Source organism: Mustela nigripes, chromosome 1, assembly GCF_022355385.1.
Source record: "Mustela nigripes isolate SB6536 chromosome 1, MUSNIG.SB6536, whole genome shotgun sequence".
NCBI classification, from domain to species: Eukaryota; Metazoa; Chordata; class Mammalia; order Carnivora; family Mustelidae; genus Mustela; species Mustela nigripes.
Window position 1 is genome coordinate 47,900,579 of NC_081557.1, and position 19,387 is coordinate 47,919,965.

Sequence of the window (19,387 nt, forward strand, 5' to 3'; positions counted from 1 at the left end):
TTGCTCTGGGTTTCACAGTCTTTTTTTTTTTTTTAAGATTTTATTTATTTATTTGACAGAGAGAGATCACAAGCAGACGGAGAAGCAGGCAGAGAGAGAGATAGAGGGAAGCAGGCTCCCCGCTGAGCAGAGAGCCCGATGTGGGACTCGATCCCAGGACCCCGAGATCATGATCTGAGCCGAAGGCAGCGGCCCAATCCACTGAGCCACCCAGGCACCCCTGGGTTTCACAGTCTTGAGCAAACTTGTACTCTCTCCTTACATATTAGCATACAGTATTTTAGTATTTAATTAATACAGCTGATTTTAAGAAAGCTTAATTTGACTAAGGTGGATTTACCCCTTTTTCACTAATTTAGCTTTAGCTGTTCAGTGTTTGTTGTTTTTGTTGCCACTGTATGGTTTTTTCCAAATGTTTTGTTTGTGGGACTCCTTCAGTGTAAATTATCTTACTGTATTTTGGCATTAGCCATATTTTAAACACTTATAAAGGAAGAAAGCATTTTTATCTCTAAAGTTACTTAGGTATGATTTAATTTTTTTTAATCAGTATTTTTGGAAATATTTTGGTGTTTCTTCATCAATCAGGGTATAACCCAAATAGTTGCAGGGTTTTTCTTGTTTGTTTTTTACTGTGTGATTATAGATCATCATTCCTTGTCTATTCCCTAAATTCTCTGTGAATAATTACATGTTTTCACACTTTAAAAGAAAATTAGACTAATTGGGGTGATATTTTTTCTTTCAATTTTTACTTGAATGTAATATGATTGTTAAATGTAAATAATAAACTTAACGGCCATTTCCATTTTTTATTTGCCCCTTTCTTACTTGAGAGTCTTAGTGTACTTAATATTTTTTATTCTGGAATTTTTACTTCCCACATTAAACCAAAGATACTTCCTTATTTCTACTGTAAAACACATTGTCATTATTTTGCATAACTATTTAACCCATCATGTTGATGTAGCTTGATTTTTACAACTGTTAATGATATAGATTGTTTCCAAGTCGTAACAATTACAGATAATATTTATTGAATATTTACAAACATTTCTTTGTTTCTAGTTCAATTAAACCCTTGGGTTAAATTTCCATGATTGAAATGAGTAGGTTAAAAAAATACAAAAATAGTATTTGTTTGTGTATGGTCTTTTTGTTTCTTTTTTTTCTTTTTTTTTTTTTTTATTTATTTATCAGAGAGAGAGAGAGGGGGAGAGAGCGAGCACAGGCAGACAGAATGGCAGGCAGAGGCAGAGGGAGAAGCAGGCTCCCTGCTGAGCTAGGAGCCCGATGTGGGACTCAATCCCAGGACGCTGGGATCATGACCTGAGCCGAAGGCAGCTGCTTAACCAACTGAGCCACCCAGGCGTCCCGGGCTTTTTGTTTCTTTAAGACAGAGTAAACCAATTTATGATGTTTCTAGAAGCGAAGACTATAATTCTTTTTATATAGCTGTGGCACTGATAATGAGGTAGATATAAAATATTTCTTCAAGGTTGTTTTAAATTTTGTTTCATTGATTATTAGTGATAGTGAACATCTAAGTAAAATTTTGTGTGTGTTGTCTCTTATGAAATGCCTCTTAGAATCTTTTACCCATTAGTTTGACTTCTAATTTTCTTCACAGTTTGCTCCTCTGCACTCCACCAGTAATGCCATTGAGTGAGTCTGATCATTTTGAAGACCTCTCCAAAGGGATTCTGTGTTCTCTTGCTATAACTGCATTGGATCCCTAGACTGACATCTTGCCTTCTCTTTTCTTTTTTTTTTCAAAAAGCTCTGACCGATCCCAATGCTTCTGCTGCCCAGCAAGCTGTTCTCCAACAGCACATCAATAGTTTAACGTACTCACCTTTTGGAGACTCTCCTCTCTTCCGGAATCCCATGTCAGACCCTAAGAAGAAAGAAGAGGTAAATTTAAGGATGCTTTTGTGAAGTTTATTCTCAGATCAAGAGAAACTAAATGTGCAGAATATAATTTCTTACATAGAGAACCTAAACAAAGCAAGGTGTAAGTAAGTTTTAAAGATACATTATCTATGATTTTCACTGAGTCAGGAGATACATTATGTTTGCTGTATCTGGAAGGCAGCATGACTGAAACAATGAAATGAACACTGGACTGGAGGTAAGGGCTGAGACTTTTCAATACCTGAAATAAGGCATGTATTATTATTATTTTTAAAGATTTTATTTATTTATTTGACAGAGATCACAAGTAGGCAGAGAGGCAGATGGGGGGGTGGGGAGCAGACTTCCTGCTAAGCAGAAAGCCCAATGTGGGCTCAATCCCAGGACTCTGGGATCATGACCTGAGCTGAAGGCAAAGGCTTTAAACCACTGAGCCACCCAGGCACCCAAGGCATGAATTATTATTCTCATTTTATAGTTGAGCAAACCAAGGCTCAGAGAGGCTGATTTTCCTAAAATCAAGATGTTCTTAAGTGGCATAGCAATATCTTTTCTTCTGGTTTCTACAGTTAACTTTGTCTTAATTTTTTATGCTTTGAGATGATCTTCTAGCTGTGGTGTGGATTAAAAGTAGGCTTTGGTCTGTTTAATCCTTGTGTTACTATGTACAATCTGAGGCCTTGAGGGTATCTTTTTTTTTTTTAAGATTTTATTTTATTTATTTGACAGATAGGGATCACAAGTAGGCAGAGAGGCAGACAGAGAGAGGAGGAAGCAAGCTCCCTACTGAGCAGAGAGCCCGATGTGGGGCTCGATTCCAGGACCCCGGAATCATGACCTGAGCTGAAGGCAGACGCCTCAACCCACTGAGCCACCCAGGTGCCCCTTGAGGGTATCTTTTTGCCTCCAAATGTGTTTCTTCATCTGTAAAATGGGAATAGCAGTACTGTCTAATGTTGAGCATTAAATGAGATAATGCATGCCTGGCTTATAATAAGTCAGTCTTATTCAGTTTTTTATGTCATCTCCCTTCTTGCTTAGCTGGTTCTTGAATTACCTTATAACTAGTTATAAAGAGAAGTAAGATAGGAATTTTTTTTTTTAAGATTTTATTTATTTATTTGACAGACAGAGATCACAAGTAGGCAGAGAGGCAGGCAGAAAGAGAGGGAGAAGTAGGCTCCCCGTTGAGCAGAGAAGCCCGATACAGGGCTCTATCCCAGGACCCTGGGATCATGACCTGAGTCGAAGGTAGAGGCTTTAACCCACTGAGCCACCCAGGCACCCCTAAGGAACTTTTTAACCCTGCTGTATAAATCTAAGTTTTGCTTAGATGAAAATTATTTGTGGGACGTCAGTTAAGTGTCTTTTTTTTTCTTTAAGATTTTATTTATTTGACAGACAGAGATCACAAGTAGGCAGAGAAAGAGGAGGAAGCAGGCTCCCTGTTGAGCAGAGAGACGGATGTGGGGCTTGATCCCAGGACCCTGGGATCATGACCTGAGCCAAAGGCAGAGGCTTAAACCACTAGCCACCCAGACACTCTAAGTGTCTGACTTTTGATCTCACCCTTAGGATCACGAGTTCAAGCCCTGCCCTGGGCTCTGTGCTGGACGTGGAGCCTACTTTTAAAAAGAAAAGACAAGAAAATTATTTGTTATTTGTGCAGCATAATTACAGACCTAAGTATGTGCTAGTCACTGTGTTTACTGCTGAAGATACAAAACGAAAGCAAGAACATCTTCTAAGAGCTTGCTTAAAATTTACTTAATGAGAAAGATTGGATCTGTTAATGTGTTTAAATTTTCTCAAGCTCAGTATAATAAATACAGTAGTAAAATAGCCTGTCAGCTGATGAATGGATAAACAAAAATGTTATATGTGTGTGTGTGTGTATGTATATATATGTGTGTACATGCACACGATGAAATATCTTTCAGTTATGAAAAGGAATGAAATATGTATGTGTGTGTGTGTGTGTATACTGCAGGCAGAGGCTTTAATCCACTGAGCCACCCAGGTGCCATCTTTTTTTTTTTAACAGAATTACGTTTTGTATGTATATGTATGTGTACACACACACAAGATGAAATATCTTTCAGTCATAAAAAGGAATGAAATACTGATAACGTGTTCCGTATAACATGGAAGAACCTTGAAAACATGCTATGTGAAAGAAACCTGACACAAGAGGCCACATGATTCCGTTTATATAAAATGTCTAGACTAGGCAAATTTATTGAGACAAAGGGGATTCATGTTTGCCTAGGGTAAGGGGTGGAATTGGGAGGCACAGCATTTCTTGTTGGAGTGAGGGGAATGTTCTGGACTTACTGGTGATTCTTGCACAACTTAGTAGATATACTAAACCCTCCCTTAATAGTATATGTTGTAGTGGTGAATATCATGTTAAGGAAGAGTGTAGATTTTTGGGTGAGTTTGATAAGGCTTTGCAAAAGAGGTAACATTTAACTTTTTTTGAGTATATATGGAGAAGTTGGTAAATGTAGGTCAAGACATCCTAAGCAGTGGCACACAATTGTGAGAGATCACAAAAAAGATCTAGGAAGATTCATTGTTGCTGAAGTGTAAACAGTCTGTACTGTAAAGAGAAACATAAACTGTGACAAGGTTTTATTATGTTAGACATTGTTGTTTCAAGTGGTTATATAATCCCATGTATAATGTTAAGGAAAACAAATATATAACATCCTGCAGATGTTGTAGAAACATAATAAAGGTGCCATCAAAATCAACCTGAAGTCTTATTTTAGTTATATGTCTCTTCTACAAACTTGTAATTTCCTCAGAAATCAGGGAAAATGATTTCATTATTTTTATTGCCAGTACTTAGTGTTTGACTCATGGCAACTATCAGCGTTTACTAAATGCTTGAATAAATGTGAGCTAATACTATTTTTTTTTTTCCCAGAGTGATTTGGATTGCACAGAAATTGAATATTAATTCATGGGTGCATGTCATTTTACTTTGAAGCTTAAGAATTTTGGTTTAGTTGAAAAATAAACAGAGGTATCTAGCTGGGTAAATGTCACAGGTATTTGAACTCTGTTCCTAAGAATTTTTAAGGCCAAATAATACATTTGAGTTAAACCGGAGCTTTACTTGCTTTTGTTTTTCAGAGATTGAAACCAACAAATCCAGCAGCCCAGAAGGCTCTCACTACACCTACTCATTATAAACTAACACCCCGCCCTGCCACCAGAGTTCGACCAAAGGCTTTACAAACAACAGGCACAGCCAAATCACATCTCTTTGATGGGTTAGATGACGATGAGCCATCATTAGCCAATGGAGCATTCATGCCCAAGTGAGTTTATTTTCAACATAAATTAAATGTAAATATTAACTTAAGTACAAGATATATAATTACTTTCCTGAAGGCAGTACAAATGTTAAAAGTTTAGGTTTTTATTTGTTTAAAGATTTATCTGTTTATGTTAGAGAGAGAGAGAGCATGGGCACACTTGAGTAGGGGAAGGGGCAGGGGGAGAGAGTCTTCAAGCAAGTTCTACTTAGCACATAGCCCAAACCCTGGGGGCGGGGGGTGGCTTGACCTGGGGCTCTGTCCCATGACCCATGAGATAATGACCTGAGGTAAAACCAAGAGTCATACATTTAACCAGCTGAGCCACCCGGGCGCTCCTGTTTTTATTTGAAAAATAGAGAATATCAGAAATAATAAAAGTGGCATAATCATTCTCAGGGATGACCACTGATAACATAAAAATATTTTTATTAATATAGTTCTAGTTTTATGTATGAAGGTTTTTTGTTTTATTTTGAGATTTTGGTCTTCACGTAATTTTGTTTTAAGCAGAAGATACTTTTTTCTTAAAACTTACATTGGCCAAACCAATTAAAAGGAATATATCTACATTTTTAAAAAATTTTTTAAGATTTTGTTTATTTATTTGACTGAGAGAGAGAGATCACAAGTAGGTAGGCAGAGAGAGCAGGCTCCCTGCTGAGCAGAGAGCCTGATGTGGGGCTCTATCCCAAGACTCCGAGATGATGACCTGAGTCAAAGTCAGAGGCTTAACCCACTGAGCCACCCAGGTGCCCCTATATCTACATATTTTTATATTCCCATACATACAGATATTGAACCAATAATTATTACACAGGAAAAAGTACATAAAGTATGTAGAAGAGTTGCTGGTAAATATTTAAATTACATTTAAATTATGCATTAGAGCAAATATTTCCTAGCATGTTGATATGTACCGCAGGGAAAAAATGAAGAAAAATAATGTGCCACATAAATGCATATAGTTAAAAATAACCCAGAAATGAAACTCTGATGCTCTGAAACTGCATCTCCAAATGTTAACCACTGTAAACAGTTGGGCACATATTTTTCTCTGCATAAATACATATAGTTAACCCTGTATGCTTACATATATATTTGTTTGCTCACATACCCTCTCAACGAAGACTACTCTGACCAGTCTATTTAAAATTGTATCCATCTTTTCTTTTGTCAGTATTCCTCACATTCTAATCATCTTTCTTTTCTTTTTTTCTCATACCTTCTCATATATAATTTTTTTTTAATATTTGTATTTTTGGTCTGTTTTTCCCTCATGAACATAAGCTCTACATACATAGGTACGTTTGCCCCACATTGGGTGCAGAGATTACTTAAAAATAAATCTTGTGAAGAAAAGAAATGCATCTTAGGAGGCATAAAAGAAGCTAAATATTAGTATAGAATCTCAGTTCAGAATCTCAGCTCCCTCCCTATAAGAGATGGGGATCATCTAAGCCAAGGGATAAGGGGAGATAGAGATTGTGAAGGTCTTTTCAGTTTATGCTGTCACATTTCCATGACTGAGTTGTTAGAATCTAGAATTTACTCTAGATTTATCTATCTAAAGGAAATGGCATATGCCCCTGTTCACTTCCTAACCAAGCCTTGGGCTATCACTGTGTAACTCTGTAAACAGTTGCCATATAATACCACAGAGGGTAAAGGTTTATAAGTATGGCCACCTCTAGAACATTACTGTGTTTGCTCTTAAAGATGAATATGGTAGATTGATAGTGTGAGAACTTCATTGCTGTCATGTCTTTTACCTTTTCATACTAGTCAAAAGAAAGTTACAATAGAGCAAGCCAATAATTTTACTTATTCTGAATGGTAAATTTGGAAAATATTCTTTAATTCATCTGTTCATTCCTTCATTCAACAAACATTTATCAAGTAACTACTAAGTGCCAAGTTTGGTAGGCATTGGGAATGCAGCTACAAACGAGACACATTCCTCCCATCGCTGAATTCACAGTCTGTGAGAGGAGAGAGATGTTGACAGTAATCACAAGTGAGACAAGTGACAGAAAGGAGTAGTAGAGATTGCTACTGTAGGGGAGACTAATGGGGAGAATGATGAAGAAAAGCTATTCTGAGGATGTGTTATTTAAACTGAAGAGGGAGGGGTGCCTGGGTGGCTCATTTGGATAAATAACTGCCTTCATGTCAGGTCATCATCCTGGAGTCCCAGGATCCAGTCCCACATAGGGCTCCCTGCTTGGGGGGGAGTCTGCTTCTCCCTCTGACCACTCCCCTCTCATGCTCACTCTCTCTCTCTCTCAAATAAATAAAATCTTTAAATAAATGAAGGACTGTAAGGCAAAGGGAATATTTTACTATGTTTCTTGTTTTAAATATGCCTGTGGTTTTTTGTTTTGTTTTGTTTTGTTTTGTTTTTAAAGATTTTATTTATTGGGGCACCTGGGTGGCTCAGTGGGTTAAAGCCTCTACCTTCAGCTCAGGTCATGATCCCAGGGTCCTGGGATCAAGCCCCTCATTGGGCTCTCTCCTCAGCAGGGAGCCTGCTTCCTCCCCTGCCCCACCTGCCTTTCTGCCTTCTTGTGATCTGTCTGTCAAATAAATAAATAAATAAAATCTTAAGGAAAAAAAAAGATTTTATTTATTTATTTGACCCCCAACCCTTGTTCCAGGGCTTACGTCCATTGGAGCTGCTGTTTTTTTATGACTGCCAAGTTGTCCCATCTCTGGCTGGTGTGGAGGCCCTTTTAAGTTGCTCCTAAGTTCTTTCCACACAGGCTCTGATAGTGTTTGATAACTTACTTGCTTGTTAGGATTCACTGTGTAAACTTTTGTCCAGGATTTTTTGCCATTTTGTTCATCACTTAGATTGACCTGACTTTTCCTTTCTTACCTAGTTTTGGTATAAAATTTATGCTGACCTTAAAAATAAATTGGGGAGTACTTTCTCTATTTTCTGGAATAATTCATGTAAGATAGACCTTTTTGGTTTTTTGGGTTTTTTGTTTTTTTGTTTTTTTTTTTCAATAAATGTAGGGTACCAGTGAAGATATGTGGTTCTGAAGTCATATTTGTAATAAGGCTTGTTCTTGGTTTTGATTTTTTCTTAATTATTAATATATATAAAAGTTATAGGGCTATTAAGCTTATTTATTTATTATTATTTTTTTAAGATTATTTATTTGACAGAGATCACAAGTAGACAGAGGCAGGCAGAGAGGGAGAGAGGAAGCAGGCTCCCCGCTGAACAGAGAGTTCCATGCGGGGCTCAATCCCAGGACCCTGGAATCATGACCTGAGCCTAAGGCAGAGGCGCCCCTTAAACTTTTTATTTCTTGTGTTAACTTTTGGCAAGTATTATTCTTACATTGTTGAACTAACCAGAATTTTGAATTTATTGGAATAAAGTTGTTAAAAAGTATCCTTACTGTTTCATTTCAGTAGACTGTGGAGTTATTCCCATTTTTGTTTCTGACAAGGGTTTTTTTTTCTTTTTTCTTTTTTATTTAATTTCATTTTATATCTTCAGTGCCTGCCTTTCCCACTCCCCTTTTTTTGGTGTTTAATTTACTGTCCTTTTTCTAAGTGGATGTGTAGTTCTTTGATTTTCAGCTTTCAGCTTTCCTTCTTTCCAAATATATGCATTTGAAGATATAAATTTTCGGGGCTCCTGGGTGGCTCAGTTGTTAAGTATCTGCCTTTACCTAGCTCAGGTCATGATCTCAGAGTCCTGGGATCGAACCCCACATCAGGCTCTCTGCTCTGCGGGAAGCCTGCTTCTCCTTCTCCCGCTCCCCCTGCTTCTGTTCCCTCTCTTGCTGTGTCTCTCTCTGTCAAATAAATAAAATCTTTTTAAAAAAATAAATAAAAATTAAAAAAAATAAAGATAAATTTTCCTTCAGTTCAGCTGTATTTGTATTCCCTAAGTTTTGACATGGAGTATTTTTACCATTCAGACAATGATTATATATGCTAATAAATTTTTTTTTTTTTTTTCATGGCTGGGGACATTGAGCCTTGGGTTATGGAAGAGTGTAAATTCCTAACACAGAGATTTTTTTTTTTTTTTAAGATTTTATTTATTTATTTGACAGAGATCACAAGTAGGCAGAGAGGCAGGTAGAGAGAGATGAGGAAGTAGGCTCCCTGCTGAGCAGAGAGCCAGATGTGGGGCTTGATCCCAGGATCCTGGGATCATGACCTGAGCTAGCAGAGGCTTTAACCCACTGAGCCACCCAGGCACCCCATCTAACACAGAGATTTTTAAGTGATCATTTTGTAAATAAGTTCTAGTTTATGTGAAAAAAGGTGTTCTAGGTAATTTTGAGTCTTTGGAATTTGTGGGTTGCTTTAATGCTCCAGTATATGGCTAGTTGTCATAAATAATCCATGTGCGCTTGAAAAGAATATGTGTTTTATAGTTGTTGGGTATGGTGATCGTGAATTAGACCGAACTTGCTAATCATTTACGTCCTCTATATTCATACTGACTTTTTCCCTTTTTTTGTTAAGTTTGTATATTTTGGTTGGTTTATTTCCTTAAATTCTATATCATAAAAAATGAACACATTTCTTATCAAATAAATAAATAAAATGTTAAAAAAGAAAAAACCCAGAAACAAAACTTGGTTTTTTTCTTTTTTTCTTTTTTTTTTTTTAAAGATTTTATTTCCAATTATTTGTTTGACAGAGAGGTCACAAGTAGGCAGAGAGGCAGGCAGAGAGAGAGGGAAGCAGGCTCCCTGCTGAACAGAGAGCCCGATGGAGGGCTTGATCCCAGAATTCTGAGATCATGACCTGAGCCAAAGGCAGAGGCCTAATGCATTGAGCCACCCAGGTGCCCCAAAACTTCATTTCTTTTTAAGACAGTATAATATTCCATTATTTGGGCAAACCAAAACTACATTTGGTTTGTCCATTCACCTGTTGTTGGACATTTGCGTTGTTTTCACCTTTTAGCTATGTAAATAGTGCTATTATGAACCTTGGTATACAAGTATCTGTTTGCCTATTTTCAGGTATTTTGAGTATATATCTAGAACTGGAATTGGGGGACGCTTGGATGGCTCAGTTGGTTAAGCAGCTGCCTTTGGTTCAGGTCATGATCCCAGCGTCGTGGGATCGAGTCCCACATCGGGCTCCTTGCTCGGCAGGGAGCCTGCTTCTCCCTCTGACTCTGCCTGCCACTCTGTCTGCCTGTGCTTGCTCGCTCTCACTCTCTCGCTCTCTCTCTCTCTGACAAATAAATAAATAAAATCTTTAAAAAAAAATAGAATTGGAATTGTTCGCTCATATGTTAATTCTGTATTTAACCTTTTGGGGAGCTCTCAACTGTTTCCTATAACAGCTCCACTATTTTGCATTCCTAAGAGCAGTGCATGTTTCCATGTTCTCCATTTTCTTGTCAGCACTTAGTATTTTCTGTTTTGTTTATAATAGCCATCCTAGTGGGTGTGAAGTGGTATTTCATGCTTACAATTTACATTTCCTTTATGATATTGAATATCTTACCTTTTGCATATTGGCTATTTATCTCTTTGAAGAAATACCTTGTTCATTTTTGTGTCTTTTTAAAAGTTATTTTATGTTATTACATTTTTAAAATTGTTTATGCCAATAATTAGAGCTCAAAGATGCTAATACTGACTTTCAGAGATTTCTTTTTCTTTTTAGGTTTTGTTTATTTTTTTTTTGACAGAGAGAGAGAGAGCATGAGCTGGGGGAAGGGGCAGAGAGACAGGGAGAAGCAGGCTCCCTGCTGAGCAAGAAGCTGGATGCAGGACTGGATCCCAGGACCCTGGGATCATAACCTGAGCTGAAGGCAAACCCTTAAGTGACTTTGCCACCCAGGTGCCCCTGTAGTTTGTTTTTATAAAGAGGGAATAGAGCACATTAATTAATCCAAGGAGTTTTTAAGTGGAGATTGAATAAGATAAGATCCCCTCTACGGTTCTTCTATTTGAAGCATATATAACATAGAGGTTCTTGCCTTAAGTAAACCTGCTATACATACCTGTGAAGTTTGAAGATATTTGTGACTGTTTGCATCACTGGATGTCAGGGTTTTTTTGCTCCTGTTTCTTGTCATCCTTAAAAAGGAATCTTACTCAATCAGCAAATGTCTCTTTCCTATTGTCTTCAAGGCAGCACTCCAAGTTCTCTGAGGAGACAGTCATGAATCCTGACTGTCAAGAAAGGAAGAAAATATTTAAAGAGAAGATATTTAGAGAAGTAATTGAAATATAAGATATAGTATGATGGGTTAACTAAGTGTCTGGGTAGAATGCTGAGGATTCAGAGGAGGAGGACTGTTTTTGAGATTTCCCACTTTGTTTTAAGTGCTTCACTTACTCTTCCAAACACCAGAATGTAATATATTTGAGATCTTATATTCTGGTTATGTATTAAACATTGTGAATTAAACTTGTTAGGTCATTTTTAGATATGTAAGAGCTGAACAAGAATGCTCTTTTTGACTAGTTTTTAAGATAATGTTAGTTATGTAATTATGTGTGCCTGAGTTCTTTTTTTTTTTTTTTTTTCTTTTGGTCTCTTTATAGGAAGAGCATTAAGAAGTTGGTTTTGAAGAACCTTAACAATAGCAATCTCTTCTCTCCTGTTAATCGTGACTCGGAAGATCTAGCTTCACCATCTGATTATCCAGAAAATGGGGAGAGGTAAACCGAATTTTGTTTTGGGTTATTTCTAATAGAGCACCCTGTTCTCATTTTGAAGAGATTCTGAGCTTGGAATTTATTCATTCTATGAAAATTTATGAAGATTGGTGAATGTGGCATATTATTATAGCATGTGAGCACCTGGAAATTAAGTCATATTTTTGCTTTTTGGGTATTTTAGATCTTAAAATTATAGGACATCTTCTGATTCAATTTATGTAATTATTTTGATATTCATGTGTCATTTTGGACAGGGTTCTCATATATTTGACACCCCTGACCCCCCCCGCCCTTAAAATAAGGGATGTCTTATTTGTGGTAATGACACATAGTCATTGTAACCACACCAAAAAATAAAAATAAGTATATAAGTGTATAAAGGAGGAAATAGAAGTATACACAATAATACTTAATAGTTTGATATATATTACAGTTTAGAAATTTATTTATATAGGTACATTGTAGAGACTAGGCATGAATGATATAATATTTTATAGCCTCTTATTTCCACTTATTTTATTATAAATGTCTTTCTGTATCAATATGAATGTATCTGCCTCCACTTTTTAAATGACTCTGATAGCCATCTTTGTGAATATTTGATAATTAGTTCCCCATTGGAGGACAATTTAGATTATTTTGGTATTCTTTGTATTTAAAACGATGCTTCAGTGAAAAATTGTATATACATCCTTGTACTCCTGTGTTTTGTTTGTTTCTTTCTTTTTCTTTGGATAAAATTCTTATTTGATTTTTCATTAATGAAGCATTTTCTAATACCTTGCTTAGATTAAAATCTAAACTTTTTAGTTTTTTGTTTGAAATTCACTGCTCTTCTTTGACCTTATGTAGTAGAGTGCCTTTTTCTTTTTTCTTTTTTTTAAAGATTTTATTTATTTATTTGATAGAGAAAGAGCACAAGTAGGCAGAGCAGCAGGCAGAGGGAGAAGCAGAAGCAGACTCCCCATGAGCAGGGAGCCCAACGCAGGGCTTGATCCCAAGACCCTAGAATCGTCACCTGATCCAAAGGCAGACGTTTAACTGACTGAGCCACTGAGGCACCACTCTTTTTCTTTCTTTCTTTTTTTTTGACTAAAAATTGGGATGCTGAGAGGTGCCTGGGTGGCTCAGTGGGTTAATAAGCCTCTACCTTCAGCTCGGGTCATGGTCTCAGGGTCCTGGGATCGAGCCCCGCATCGGGCTCTCTGCTCAGCGGGAAGCCTGCTTCCTCCTCTCTGTCTCTCTCTCTCTGTCTCTTTCTCTCTCTCTCGCTGCCTGCCTCTCTGCCTACTTATGATCTCTGTCTCTCAAATAAATAAAATCTATTTTAAAAAATTGGGATGCTCAGGTTCATTCATTCATGAAAATAGCTAAGTTGTAATCTGATCATGAAAATAGATGATGTAATTTGCAGCCATATTTCCTGTGTTAAAATCCCAATTCTAGCTCTCAGAGTTTTTTTGAGTTTGGGCAAGTTATTTTCTTTTTCTCTGTCAGTCTAAATAACTTTTTAATATGAGAATTACTCAGTAAAGTTTCAGTGACGGTTGGCTATTGTCATTGTTATAAAGGTAGCTCTTTAGATAACATTTGTTTCTTCTTTTCAGATTCAGTTTCCTGAGCAAACCTGTTGATGAGAACCATCAGCAGGATGGAGATGATGATTCTCTTGTGTCACGTTTTTATACTAATCCTATTGCCAAACCCATTCCACAAACCCCGGAGACTGCTGGAAATAAACACAACAGTAGTGGCAGTGTGGATGATACTATTGTTGCATTAAACATGCGTGCTGCCTTGCGAAATGGGTTGGAAGGAAGCAGTGAAGAGACCTCTTTTCATGAGGAGTCACTGCAGGATGACCGAGAAGAAATAGAAAATAATACTTACCATATGCATCCGGCAGGTCAGATTCAGATTGCTGCATGGGTAATCTTTTACCAGTCATTTGAGACCTCTTAACTTCACTCAGGTTTTCAATTTAGTGGAATTTTAGTTTAGCTACCTTAACTTTTAATTAAATGTTTTTATTACATTTTATAAGTGTTGACATTTAAACACTTTCACTTGGTTTTGTTTGGTTCTTAATTCACATACTTCTTTTACCTTTGGAGTAGTTAAAATTCATGTTATTAATTATCCTGCATAGTTTAGAGATCCCAAATTTTATAGCCAGAGACTATCCTTATACATTCCCTAGCTTTATAAACTCAGATAGATTGTTTACTAGGTTTTTTTAAAAGATACTATCTATCTATTTGACAGCAAAAGAAGGAGAGAGCACAAGTAGGCAGAGCAACAGGGAGAGGAGAAGCAGGCTTCTCCTCTGGAATCATACTTTCGGTACTCTTTTTAGCTCTTTATTTTTTATTTCATCCATGATATATCAATAGTTCATTCTTTTTTATTGCTGAGTGATACTCAGTTATTATATATATGCCACACTTGGTTTATCTATCCTCTGTTAGTGAACATTCAGATTGTTTTATAGTTACTCTTTAAGTGTTTGTGAAATTTTTCTGTATCTGATTATATTCTTGCCTTCATATATATTTTCTGGTCACTTGGTGCCCTGAGGAAACAGGTGTATATTTTCACATTAAGAATCCAAGTTTATATTTGTGTGTATCTACATGAAATTATTCTGATACTACATCTGTTTTTTTCAAATGCTCACTCTAAATTTTTTTTTTTTTCTTATTTTTCTCACTGACTTTGTTACCTTCCAATTTAAAATTCCTTTCCTGGGGCCCCTGGATAACTTATTCGGTTAATTGTCCAACCTCTGATTTTGAATCAGGTCATGATCTCAGGGTCATGGGATGGAATGGAGCCCTATGTCAGGCTCTGCACTCAGCAGGGAAGTCGGCTTGGGATTTTTTTTTTTTTTTTTTTAAAGATTTTATGTATTCATCAGAGAGAGAGAGCGAGAGAGAGCATGAGAATGAAGGTCAGAGGGAGAAGCAGCCTCCCCGTGGAGCTCGGAGCCCCATGTGGGACTCGATCCCAGGACTCTGGGATCATGACCTGAGCCGAAGGCAGGGGCCCAACCAACTGAGCCACCCAATTGCTCCTGCTTGGGATTTTGTCTCCACCTTTGCCCGTCCCCGCTCCACCTCGCAGATATGTGCACATGTGGGTGCACACGCACTCGCTCACTCTCTCTCTCAAATAAATAAATCTTTTTAAAAAAAGTATTGAGTTTAGAGTTGTAGTTCTGCCTCTACCACTGAATCAAGGCAGGTTTTTTCCATGTTGGGTTTTGCATAGAATAGAAGAAAAATGGATTAAGTAAGCCTTTCTCAGAACTCATTTTATGGAATGCCTTTCATAGTGCAGTATGTTAATGGGGACCATATGAAAAGGTTCTGTGATTAAGTAAGTATGGAAAACACTAGATTAAGACTTGATTGTTAGACTTAATTATTTTGTAAGTTCTCAGAGCCTATAACTTACTATCATGTTTGTGGTTCCCAAACTTAGTTTGACTAGGAACCTTTTTCTAAAAAAGCACAAGTTTCTCCTAGGAATAGTGTTTTTCAGAAAACCAGTTTTCTGAAAGCCCTTGGATGGCTCATTTGGTTAAGCGTCTTCCTTTGGCTCAGGTCATGATCTCAGGGTCCTGGGATCAGGCCCCATGTCTGGCTCCTTGCTCAGGAGGGAGTCGTCTGTTCCCTCTCCCTCTTCCCCCTTCCACCTTGCTCATGTGGTCTCTCTTCAAATAAATAAATAAAATCTTAAGAAGAAATAGTTTGGAAAAATGCTTTAGTCCTGTATATTTTCTCTTTATTTAATAATTGAATTATGGATTATTTCAGATTATTTTAAGAATTATTTTTTTAAGGGGCACCTGGGTTGCTCAGCCATTAAATGTCTGCTGTTGGCTCATGTTGGATCATGACCATGATCACAGGGCCCTGGGATTGAGTCCCATATCAGGCTCCCTGCTCAGGAGGAAGCCTGCTTCTCCCCTCACACAATCCCCTTGCTTGGTTTCCCTCTCTTGCTATCTCTCTCTTTGTCAAATAAATAAATAAATAAAGTCTTTTTTAAAAAGTTACTCTTCTTAAAAAGGAAAAAGTAAAATAAATATTACGAAAATTTCTCTACATAAGGACAATTACAATTAATATTATATTTTCTCTTTCTTTTTTCATAGGCATTGTTCTCACTAAGGTTGGTTACTATACTATTCCATCTATGGATGACCTTGCTAAAATAACCAATGAAAAGGGAGAGTGTATTGTCTCTGATTTCACTATTGGTCGTAAAGGTGAGTGTGAGCTTAGGATTTTGTAATATGTAAGCCAAGGATCTGGACCTGCCTTGACCTGCATAGTAGACACTTTGATCGACAAGTAACAAAGACTAGAACCATATAACATTCTTTGGTAACTGTTTGGTTCGTTGCAGTTTTCTACAATTAAAGAAAATACTATAATCAGCAAGAAAATACTAAGTAAGAAAAGTGAGTAATAAGAGATGAATAATATTTAGATTCAGCTTTATATTAATAATTTAATACAGATAAAGTTTTGTGTATTACAGATAAAGTTTTCTTATCTTGCTATATTGTATTTTAGAGAGGGCTCTCTGGCATTTTAACTTATTCTGCAAGCTAGGTACTAAGTGAGGGTTGTTTGTGTAGCAATAGTACAGGTACTGTGAAGAGATTTAAGAAAACTGTTTTGAGGATAAGTGCAGTAGAAATGTAGATATTAAACCAGATAACTGGTTTTGATGTCATCTTCTGATACATACTATGAATGAAATAAGCCACTGATGATATTACTAGGTGATTTGATTAATGTTTCGGGTAGCCTGGCTGGCTCAGTTGGTGGAACATGTGACTTGATTATGGGATTGTGAGTTCAAAGTCCCATGTTCAATGTGTAGAGATCACTTAAAAATGAAATCTTTTAAAAAATTTAAAAATGAAATATTGATTAATGTTTAAAGTTGGTTTTCTTTTGAGCATTTAGTCAGTGGAAGTATAAAATAGGTTATTTGTCCTCTGTACAGAATGACTTTTCAACTATTTGCTTTTACTTGTATAGGTTATGGTTCAATCTATTTTGAGGGAGATGTGAATTTGACAAATCTAAATTTGGATGATATCGTGCATATTCGAAGGAAAGAAGTGATTGTCTACTTAGATGATAACCAAAAACCACCCGTGGGTGAAGGGCTAAATAGGTATGGATTTATTTACGTATTTAGAAAATAATCTACTAACTCACAAAATTCTTTTCACATTATATACATTTTTCTGCAACTTTTTTTTTTTAACTTACTGTACAGTATGTGATTGTTTCTCTAATTTGAAAGTATAAGTGGTTAAATGCTATACTAGGACTTTTTGACTCCTTTTCCCTAATACTATCAGGTCCAACTTTTATTTTCCAAAAATGTATTTTGATAGTAGGTTTTTTTCCTTATGTCTGCTGCAACCATTTTTAATTCTTTCTCTACATTTTAATTTGGGAAACTAGCTTCTGATACCTCTTTGGACAGATGACGGGGCCATAGTTAAAGTAGTTTATGTTCACAACCTACCAAGATTGAATCATGAAGAAATTCAAAATAGCCCTATAGTAAAGAAATTGAATAGTAATTAAAAAAAAAAAGTCCTCCCCCAACCAAAAGCCTTTGACCAGATGACTTCAGTGGTAAATTCTACCAGACGTTTATAGAATTAATGTCAGTTCTCAAATTCTTTCAAAAAACTGAAAAGGAAGGAATACTTTCTAACTATGAGTCAAGGATTACCTTAATTCCAAAGCTAGAAAAAGAAACTACAAGAAAATAAAAGTATAGACCAATATCCTTGATGAATACTGATGTAAATATCTTTTTTTTTTTTTTTTTTTTAATTTGACAGAGATTACAAGTAGGCAGAGAGGCAGGCAGAGAGGGAGGAGGAAGTAGGCTCCCTGCTGAGCAAAGAGCCCAATGTGGGGCTTGATCCCAGAACCCTGAGATCACGACCTGAGCCAAAGGCAGAGGCTTTAACCCACTGAGCCACCCAGGCGCCCCTGATGTAAATATCTTCAAAATACATTTGACCCTTGAACCTCACAGATTTGAACTGTGTGGTCCATATACATGGATTTTTTTACAGTACAATACCTTAAGTGTATTTTTCCTTAGACTTTTCTCAACATTTTCCTTTTTCCTAGCTTACTTTATTGCAAATACAATATACAATAAATATAACATAACAATATGGGTTAGTTGACTTAGGTGATCAGTAAGGCTTCTATTCAACAGTAGGTTATTAGTAGTTAACTTTTGTGGGAATCCAAGATACACAGATTTTCAACTGCGCTGTCGTTGTTTCCCCTAACCCCTGCGTTGTTCAGAGGCCAACTGTATTACCAAAGAGACTTCAGTAGTACATCGAAAGGATAATACACCATGACCAAGTAGTATTTATTCCAGGAACACAAGGATGGTTTAACATACAAAAAGTGATCAGTGTAATACGTGACATTAGTAGAATTAAAGAAGAAAATCACAGATCATCTCAACAGATGTAGAAAAAGCATTTGCCAAAATACAACACCTTTTCTAGAGGTAGAAGGAAACTACTTCAGGGAGCCTGGCTGACTCAGTCAGTGGAGCGCAAGACTCTTGATCTTATGGTTTTAAGTTCTAAGCCACACGTTGGGTGTAGAGATTACTTAAAAATAATAATAAAATAAAAAGAAGGAAACTACCTCAACTTAATAGGGCCATATTTTCAAAATGTCAGACTCAGTGGTGAAAGAATGAAAGCTTTTCCTCTAAGACCATGAACAAAACAAGGATGCCCACTTTGCCAATTTTATTCGACATAATACTAGAAGCCCTAGTCACAGCAGTTAAGCAAGGAAAAGAAATAAAAGGCATCATCCAGATTAGAAAGGAATAAGTAAAATATCTCTCTTCAGAAATGAAATTATCTTGTGCAGAAAACCCAAAGATTCCATTAAAAACAGTTACAAATTCAGTAAGGTAGCAGGATATAAAGTCAATACACAAAAATTGGTTGAATTTCTGTATGCTAACAATGAGCAATCTGAAAGGGACGTTAAGAAAAAAATTTGATTTACAATAGCATCAAAAAGAAAAAGACTAATAAATGGAAATTTTTCCCATGTTCATGGATTGGAAGACTTTAAATTATTAAAATGTCCATACTAGCCAAAGCAATCTACAAATTTTAATGTAATCCCTGTCAAGATGCCTTCACATTCATTACTTAATGGTTAATCTTATGATGTTCCTGTTAATCTCCTCCTCTAAGCACTTGTTGTTTATCAGTGGCAGTTGCTGTTATTACTAATGTTTTTGTTAAGTACAATAGCACTTTAAGTCCTTCACTAAGACTTAGGTCTTATTATCAGACATTAGCACTGAATGTGGTCAAGGCTGTATAGTGTGTTAACTAAAATTTCATTGGAAATAATTGATCATGTGCTCTGGTAGTTCAGAATGAATGAA

The 19,387-nt window shown here is 36.5% G+C and overlaps 1 protein-coding gene across 7 annotated transcripts in view; it reads left to right on the forward strand.

Annotated features, from left to right (window-relative positions):
• Positions 1–19,387, forward strand: part of NUP98 (nucleoporin 98 and 96 precursor) — a 121,404-nt gene that overhangs the window by 59,590 nt on the left and 42,427 nt on the right. For all 7 annotated transcript variants that reach the window (XM_059409779.1, XM_059409768.1, XM_059409808.1 and 4 more), the window contains 6 exons: positions 1,781–1,914; positions 5,056–5,243; positions 11,786–11,902; positions 13,510–13,808; positions 16,062–16,175; positions 16,960–17,098. In XM_059409779.1, the coding sequence (XP_059265762.1) occupies positions 1,781–1,914; positions 5,056–5,243; positions 11,786–11,902; positions 13,510–13,808; positions 16,062–16,175; positions 16,960–17,098 (991 nt within the window). The remainder of the gene's footprint in view (positions 1–1,780; positions 1,915–5,055; positions 5,244–11,785; positions 11,903–13,509; positions 13,809–16,061; positions 16,176–16,959; positions 17,099–19,387) is intronic.